This window comes from Salvia splendens, chromosome 1 (assembly GCF_004379255.2).
Source record: "Salvia splendens isolate huo1 chromosome 1, SspV2, whole genome shotgun sequence".
NCBI classification, from domain to species: domain Eukaryota; kingdom Viridiplantae; phylum Streptophyta; class Magnoliopsida; order Lamiales; family Lamiaceae; genus Salvia; species Salvia splendens.
In genome coordinates, this window is record NC_056032.1 from 43,548,572 (window position 1) to 43,557,392 (window position 8,821).

The window sequence follows — 8,821 nt, forward strand, 5'->3', positions numbered from 1 at the left end:
GGAGTCAACGCAATGGCGGACGTCCGCACGCCCGTCGCGACGGAATTCCGCGTAACGCCGCGGAACTGCGGTGTCCTCGGCGGAATTCCGTATCCGTGCATACCATGCACAATGGCGGACGTCCGCCGCGAAATTCCGGCACGCCGGTCGAAATTCTGCCGGGACGAGCCCATTTCTGATGCTCTTATTATTATAAATCGAGATTTTTATCTGATTCTTGCATATTTTGTTTTTATTCAAGTCTGCGTCTTATTTTTCATAATCATCATGAAAGATGAAATTTTTGCAATAATTTCCGACAATTATACGTGTCACCCAGTTTAAAACAAATTAATAAAATGACGTTGGGCAAAACAATATCTAATTAAGTTCAAAACGATGTTTTGTCTAGGTGTTTTAAACCGACTGCTACATCAGTGCATGACTTGCCGGAAAAGGAAAAGGGAAGGGTGAGATAATCGAAAAAAATCTTCTTTCAGAATTTATATTTCAGATTTTGAAAAGTGTGGGATGTACCATAATTTATTCATCTTTCGTGATTTATTTGACAATTTGCCCTCGTATTGTTATAACACAAAATAGATAGATAAATTGTGTCTCCTTGTTTTTGGCTGCAAAATTTAATCAACAATTAGGTTTTTGACGTGGCAACAAGAAATTTTTGTGCTTTCCTAATTTTGGGGCAACATGAATTTTAAGGTGAAATTAGTAAAATACGCGAGAATGAGAAAAATAATTGAAAGAGTGTTTCTAGATTAATGAGCCCATTTTATATACAGTGTAATGTATGATGAAAATGTTTCCAAAATAGACAATGGACATTTTGGAAGTAAAATAACTGAAGGAGACAATTTTTAAGAAGAATGGAACAATATTTGCATTTAAACAAACACTGGCTTAAACAATTACTCCTAGTATATAACTATAGCTGAACATAACTAGTAAAAGACCCAAAAACAAGTCTCTAAAACTAATTTATTCTTTCTAATTTATATAATTAAGGATCCAGATAAATTGAACGGAAACAGCAAGAACTGCTAATCTATGAGTACGGAGCATCATCGCCAACTCTAATGCAAATGACACTCTCAACAGTTTATGTCTTTTTCTTGACAACCAAACGGCCCGTTGAATTATTCGCTGGGAGCATCGGCACTAACCCTGTTATATAAGCGGTAGAGCAATGTGGATTTTGCCATTTGAGGCTCTCTTTCTAATACAGCAATCACGTCCTTCACTGAAACGCTCCTAGCCACCCGAGGTACAACAACTTGATTTCGTGCCACTTTTCTGATTGACGCTGTATGCATTACGACAAGTCAGCAAGTCTCCAACAAGTAATGTATGGTATCAATTTGAATACAACTTGATGTATCTGATGCACTGAATTTTCATGGACAATGACAATAAGATCAGCAAGCTTACGCAGTTTCCCTTATAACACCAGTTCGATATCATATCTAGGTCGCACAATATGTTTCCTGAGTGCTACGCGAACCTTGTCTCTTCATTTTAACAAGATTAAAATAAATGACAATGCTTGTGTGAAGTGTAATCTATATATTATGGAGTGTATAGTTAAAGTTATAGGTCCTGCGAGAGTAGTATTGACATTTTGCAATTTCAGGCAATTAGGTTTTAACTACTACTGCTAGCAATATTACCAACTTACCAGGAGTTGTGAGAGCAGCAGAAGGATCCCGCTTTTCAGATTCTTGATTTTCCCTTGTGTTTCTTGTAGAGGTTGCTAAAGGCTTTCGTCCCGCGTCTTTGTTAGTCTGGGGAGTAGATGATGTATCAGACCCTCCCTGTTTCTGCTTGGCCTCAATCATTAATTGCCATCTTGATGTGATATCACCCACTCCAGTAGCAGCTCGAACAGCAACGTTTGCAGCTGTTGCGCGCATTTTATCATCTTCCTCTTTATTAACCTGCATGACAAGAAAGGGCTTCCATTAATGCTATTTCCGCATCATATGCAGCTTTGGAGAAATTTTAGTATCAATACCTTCACCGATTTTCCACGACTGTCATCCTTATCCTTATCACCATCAGCTCCTGTACTACTTTCCGACTGCAAATTAACAAAATCAAGATACAAAGTTCACACAGTTTCTACAGAGGTCACATGGGAACTGAAAATGGTAGGACGTGATAATTACTTCACTGAGTTTCTGCGACTTTTCAGTTTCAGCCTGCTTTTTCTCCCAATCTTCACGAGCTTTGGAATTTATAGCCATAATCTGTTGTCGAACATCAGAGGTGATAACAGTCTTGTGCCTTGACTTCTCCACATCAACTCGCTGCAAAATTTACAAGAAATTAGACAGATAAACATAAGTAATTATTATGAAAATGCATACTTCGCTGATCGCTCCAGACATATCATAAGAAGAAAAATGAGCACATTATAGAAAGTGAATCTTAGAAAGTAACCTGTTTTGAAAGTCTGATTACATTAGATAGGATTCCACGCATTCTCTCTTCTGTGCACTAAAGGAAATATGCCAAAAAAATAAATTAGATAGTTTACTGATGCTTGTGTAAAACTTGAGGAAATTTTGTTATAGCCTGTCTACGAAATATATTTCGACATAGTAAACCGGAGTATCTTTTAGTGTGCCACACGGTAGGTAGAGAAGATATAGGAAATTCACATTTACAGCACAATTTAAGCTATCACAATCTTACCAAGGACAAGCATCGCTCCACATCACTACTCATATTCTTTAAACCACATTTTGCCACTGTCAGGAAGCATACAGATCACAAATTAAATAAAAAAAATGAGGACGAAGCTCATGAAAACAAGTAAAGTACGGTCAGTTAGGAAATACTAACTTATCTCCACCATCATTTTCTGAAGTGGTATCTTCTGCAATATCAACTTCTCTTCTTCTTCTTGAACAACCCGTCGAGATGCCTCTGAAACCCGGCTGTCTTCCTTGGATCCAGAAAAGAGTTGTTCCTCCTCCTCCTGTTTATGTATTTTATGTCATGTAAGTAGCAAAGTGTATTTTATATTTTTATTCAATATCTACATTTACTAAATATCAGTTGTGATAATGAAATCAATTCAGAAATTACAATCTTTTGAGCTCAAAAGAAAAAAAAATTATAATTTCATTCATACTGCATTTTGTATAGATACCAAATATGGGAATCATTTTATCCTTTTTCCTTCATCAGTCCACTCCATCCCCAAACTCATTTTGATTTAGTCATACCAAAATTTCTGTTCTAGATACTAGCCACCAACTTAATGTACAAGGAATACAAGCAAAAACAAGGCAGAGTGACGAACAAAAACATAAACATGTTTCAAGTATAATGTTCAGGTTGAAGGAGGGTTACCCTGAGGTTGACTCCGCTCACTGCAGTCACATCATTGAGATGCTCGATGCTTTGATCAACAAAGGATCCAGACACTTTTTGCTTCTTACTGTTGGAACAATTTTATGACAATCCATTAGTAACTTGAGAACAATATGTTTTTAATCAACAAATTTGTTGATCCATGAAAATATATTGCACCTTGATGGAGGTGAAGAGCCAGGTGCTTCCATTGGCTTCTTCTGGCCAGCCATAGGCTTTTTGAGGGGAGCCTTGGAATTATTTCCAAGACCAACAGGAGTGGTTAGAGAAGGAATCCGAGAACTTGACTGACAAGATGAAAAAGAAAAAATATAAAAGATAAAAATTTATGACAACTTAAGGAAAAAACATATAACAAGCCTAAAATGTAAGTACAAGAGTTTGCTAAACAAAATAAGAGAACAAGGACCCCCCCCCCCAAAAAAAAAGAAACAAACCAAACCAAACCAAAAAGATGCAGTGAGGGTGGTCTAGAACCATATAGCATGCACATCAGAAGTTCATAGCTCCCAAGTATATAAGTTTATCGATTTCTTGTACATAGCATGTGCACAAAATAGGAATTCCATTACTCTAGCCTGAAGCCAATCATGAGGATGACAACAGAAAAACTAGAGAGTCTCAAATACCATAATGTTGGTCTCCATCAGGCTGGGACTTGGAGAGGAAACTGAGCTTGATGGCATCAGAGTGGCGGGCGCTGTGAGACCCGTTCTTGATGATTGTATATCAAAAGATTCATCCTTCAAATTCAGATTCCCAGAAGCAGCACTGCCCAATCTTTGGTGTTCATTTAACTGATCCGAAGGTTCCTGCTTTACATGAGTCATGGATGACGTAATAGAATTTTTCTGTTCTTTGCTGGTGGATGGTGGCCACTGGACTTGATTTTGTTGCAGCGCTGGTTTGCTATTCATGTGAGACAAACTTCCAGCTGGAATTTTCTTTGGATCAGTAAGAGAATGAGACCTATCAAATGTAGACATGTTTGTCACATTCATGGGCCGGGATGCTGGCCCCAAGTGATTAACAGCCATATTAGGATGAGATGGAGCCTGCCTCATCTGAGAATCATGAGGTTGTGGCCGGATAGGTGCAGAAGATGCAGCACTAGTTGTCTGGAAAGGCGGGTAACCACTCCCAGCACTTCCATATGTTGGAAAAGATGTCTGTGAGAATTGCATATGCTGCTGTTTATTAATCCCCTGTGCTGGAAATGCAGGATGCTTCGTCTCATGACCTAAACCTGAAGTGGAAGTTGACATCTGGCCTACTTGTGCTCCATGTGAATCTGCTTGCCTCTCCATCTCACGTGATTTTGTTGCATTAATGTCACTTATTGAATTGCTCAAATCTATTGGCAGTTGTGATACAAACAAGCAATTGGCAGATATAGCATTAGATGTGGTGTCTGAAGAAACTTTTTGGCTGGTTAGATTTTGAGAGAGAATTGCACCACCTGAAGGCATTTGTCGTCCAGAGGCTTGAGGCTGTGGTTGAAATTGATTAGGAGCAGCTTGTGTGTTCCTAGCAGCCTTAATATCATTTTTGCAGTTGATCAGACTGAATTTCAATGATTCAAAACAACCAGAAATGCATTAAATGACATGATGCTCATAACATACCTGAGTCTGCAGTTTGTACACAGCCATTTTTAACATCTGGTCTCCAACAATACTTCTCATATGCCGGACAAATCCATCTTTAGAGATTTCATTTTTCTGAAAACAGATTGTCAGGATAAAGCTAATAAGTACTCCCTCCGTCCCTCTGTAGTAGAGGCGTTTCTTTTCAGCACGCGATTTAAAAAATTGTGTTAAAAGTGAGTTAAGTGAAGGAAGAATAAAGTAGGAAATGAAAAAGGTAGAGAGATGAAGAGAGAATAAAATACGAGAGAGTAAAGTAAGAGAGAAGAAAAGTTGGGGCTTTTTACCAAAATAGGAAATGCCTCGGCTACAGTGGGACAAAAAAAAAATACGACTCAGCTACAGAGGGACGGAGGGAGTATGATTTGGTCATTCTAGAAGGATAAATATTTCTTTGCTAGTAAAGAGCAATAAGTCTACCTTTAAGTTAAAGTAAAGAGTGTGAAGTTGCATAGCTCTGTCCTTGTCAAGTTGGGGTTGTATGATAGGAAGCAACATGCCAAAAGGAACTTGTTTGTTCAATTTCAATGCACTAACAGACTGTTGACTACTGCTCGTCATGGTCTGTGGATTACTCATCCCTGGGGATATTGCCTGTTGACTAGTAGTTGACATTCCTATAGTTTGCTGACTCAATGAAGGCAAGACTTGGTCATTATTGATTCCCATACTTGTCTGTAGCTCATTTGATCCCACTGTCATTGATGGTTGATGGGTAACATTTTGTAATTTGTTCATCTGCAATTCTTTGTCTGGCTTTGTTTCGTGACCCAGAACTTGTGGATCGATGGGTTGTTCTCCGGATGATTGCCCGCCCACTGGTTGGGGTAAAGGGAAGGTGTTCCGTTCGTCCTGCTGGTTGGGATTAGGCTCATGGGAGGTGTTATCGTCCTCTTTTCTGTTCTGAGAGCCTGAGTCCTGTCTTTGCAGCTCCACTTCAGAAGAATGCTGGTCTTTTTCTCCCACGTTTACAATATCCTGCCCACTCTGGCATTTAGCAGTCCCGTCATGACTGGATGTGTGCCACTGAGGATTAAACTGACTTGTCATGTGACTGCTTCCTTGAGACAAGGCTGCTGGGATAGTTGAATTGCATGGAAGAGGAAAATCATGAATTTTAATGTTGTCAATAATGAAAATGGAAAAATAAGTAACTAAAACTAACAGTCTCATACCACAGATTTTTGAACTGGGATAACAGGCACTATCTCTTCAGTCATAATTCAAAATAATCCTTCATGCTTAGTTATAGGGATGTCAATCGGGCCGGCCCATCGGGTTTCGGGCTGGCCCTACTCGGGTTGCGGGTCAATCGGGTGCAGGCTAATCGGGTTGTGAATTTGTTCGGGTTGTAAAAGGTCAACCCTAACCCTAAAAGCTCGGGTTTCGGGCTAGCCCAGCGGGGTAATCGGGCTGCTACCGATAAGATTAACATGCGATCAATCCAATAAATAATGATGAAAATTAGTTATATTCATAAAATGTAAAATATTTAATTATGATGAATTTGAGATATATGGTCAAACTCAATCATAAACATGATCAAATACTAATATTTGAGATATTTAGTGAAATTTTAATGTATGTTTTTGAAATTTGAATATTTTTTTAAGTGAATTTATTTATCAATTATCATATTAATAAATATTCAATATATAATTTGTATATTTAATATAAGATTGAAAGTTATTTTTTAGTTATCTATATTATAAAATTAATCAATGAAGTGTCGAATTATGAGTAAAAAGTAGAATAATAGAAATTTTATCGGGTTATTAGGCCAGCCCATCGAGTTTTCGGATTTGGCCCTAACGGGTCGCGGGTTAATCGGGTGCGGGCTAATCGAGTTTTAATTTTATCGGGCTACAAATTTCTAACCCTAACCCTATAAATTTGGCGGGCTATTCGGGCCAGCCCACGGGTTGCGGGCTACATTGACATCCCTACTTAGTTATAAATCGATAGAAGTAGCTTGAGAAAACCTTATATAGGTGAGGTAATAAAAAACAAACTTGCTATAACCACATGATAAATTTGTATATATGGTTCATTCAGAATATTTCAAGTATTTAACTCATTAAAGAAGTTAATAAAGGTGTATAGGTTACATAACACATTGTTCTGTTCAGAAAGGATGAAAATCATTTTATTGAAGTGCTCCACATAATTTGTGAATCCACTCAATCCAAGAGAAAGAACATCATCAGATATCAAAGGTGAACACAGATCTAAGCCTCACAAGTGAATGAAAGAAAAAATAATATGAGTACTGCTTTTGACCACAAATTTATCATGGATCGGATCTTCAAATATCTCAACTTTCATGCTATCCATACCTTCTTTTCCATCTAAAATTTTCTCCAATGCTTTTCATGGCACAGCTAAATCTTATATTTTTGGCATAACATAGGTTTCTTGGGAAAAGCTTACCTCAAATTTCACAATTTATCTCAACTAGACAACCTAAACCTATTTTCTCTTCAATGACATGCTAAAGACCCTAGCTTTTCAATTTCTTCAAACCCATCTAAACCAGAAGTCTATGCACAAGTTCACCTCTCCTTTCTTTTTTCGAAAACCTTCATGCTTTGTCTAAGCAATAAAAGGAGGAACTTCATAAAATATCTAAGTTAGCAAGACATAACAGAAGTACAATAAAACTGGCACCAAAATTAAAGTGACTCAAAACTAAGAATTACCGGCATTGGAATCAGAGGGATCCTCCTGCATCGAAGTATTCCCTTCAATGTCTCTGTTCAATTCCGCTGTGAAAGCCTCCACGTCTGCGCCTGAATGCATAGTTTCATCCTGCCAAATAATTATATTGTTGCATCAAAACTCAACAAACGCAAATAAATGTTAATAGAATGAAGATGCCCAAATTCAGAGGGCACAAATTGGTAAAGACTGTGTGAGTATGTACCATCATGGCGGGGAACTAACCTCATCTTCTTCGAGGAATTTCATGATGTTAGGGTCCATAAGAACTGATTCGGAGATGTTCTCTGCAGAAATTCCTTTTGATTCGCAATTTGGTGAAGAAATTTGGAAGGAGGAAAAGGCTCGACCAACAATAAACAAAATAAAAAATTGACTGCAAATTTGAAAAGAAGGATCTTGGAAACTGATTTTCAATCAAAAAGCGCTTCCGATTTCGAAAATCCGGCCTTCTAATTGGAGATTATCGGGTATAAATTCGGAAAAAAATGCCTCTTTCACTCTGTCTCTGAATTTCTGAGCTCGTATCCTTCTGCGGGCTTTGAAGCTGAACGGAGCGTTTTGTGGCAATTTTAACAAATTTTATTATTCAAACCAGAAGTAATCCATATAAATAGGTGATTTATATTGAAACAATCACCCGCCGCCTCCTCAGGAAATAAAACAGTTTTTTTAATAATTTTACTACTTAACTATTAATATTATGACAAATTAATATAGTATCAAAAAAATTCTTATTTAAAACTATAGATATAGTCATATAGCTAATCCGTTGTGGAGTTACCAATTTCTAGTTATAATTCATTTTAACTAAAACATCATCAAATTTGGAAAGTCATTTTTAAATTTAAATTTATTAACTTTCAATTATAATATAATCATATTGCACTAAAAATTATTTTAAATAAATAATTGAAACTCCCTTTGTAAAATTTTATAGTAGAATGTTTTGTAGTGTAAATTGTAGTACTCCCTCCGTCCCGCACTACTCGCACGTTTTCTTTTGGGCACGGAGATTAAGGAATGAGTGATAGACAAAGTCAACAATTACGGCTGTAGGTATAAATTGTTGCTAAAAATAG

General features: G+C 37.3%; 1 protein-coding gene across 3 annotated transcripts; it reads right to left on the reverse strand.

Annotated features, from left to right (window-relative positions):
* Positions 1 to 851: 851 nt before the first annotated feature.
* LOC121754077 (transcription initiation factor TFIID subunit 4b-like) lies at positions 852 to 8,317 on the reverse strand. 3 transcript variants are annotated; one of them, XM_042149434.1, is made up of 16 exons: positions 7,965 to 8,317; positions 7,721 to 7,829; positions 5,442 to 6,097; positions 5,001 to 5,096; positions 4,835 to 4,910; positions 4,435 to 4,729; positions 4,005 to 4,344; positions 3,535 to 3,662; positions 3,355 to 3,442; positions 2,842 to 2,977; positions 2,692 to 2,747; positions 2,437 to 2,493; positions 2,163 to 2,303; positions 2,009 to 2,074; positions 1,673 to 1,931; positions 852 to 1,300 (listed from the first exon to the last, which is right to left on the reverse strand). In XM_042149434.1, the coding sequence occupies exons 1-16, from the start codon at positions 8,001 to 8,003 to the stop codon at positions 1,134 to 1,136; spliced, it is 2,709 nt and encodes a 902-aa protein (XP_042005368.1). In that variant the 5' UTR covers positions 8,004 to 8,317; the 3' UTR covers positions 852 to 1,133. The 3 variants fall into 3 exon arrangements, with proteins under 3 accessions (XP_042005368.1, XP_042005360.1, XP_042005351.1); XM_042149426.1 differs by having other exon boundaries at positions 4,005 to 4,729; positions 5,442 to 6,094; XM_042149417.1 differs by having other exon boundaries at positions 4,005 to 4,729.
* Positions 8,318 to 8,821: the final 504 nt, after the last annotated feature.

Excerpts from the sequence above, each read along its gene's own strand:
- LOC121754077 (XM_042149417.1), bottom strand. The coding sequence starts at position 8,003 with ATGGACCCTAACATCATGAAATTCCTCGAAGAAGATGAG. Across the intron at positions 4,911-5,000 it reads TGTACAAACTGCAGACTCAG|GCTGCTAGGAACACACAAGC; the intron begins GTATGTTATGAG and ends AATGATATTAAG. Across the intron at positions 2,748-2,841 it reads GAAAATGATGGTGGAGATAA|TGGCAAAATGTGGTTTAAAG; the intron begins GTTAGTATTTCC and ends GCTTCCTGACAG.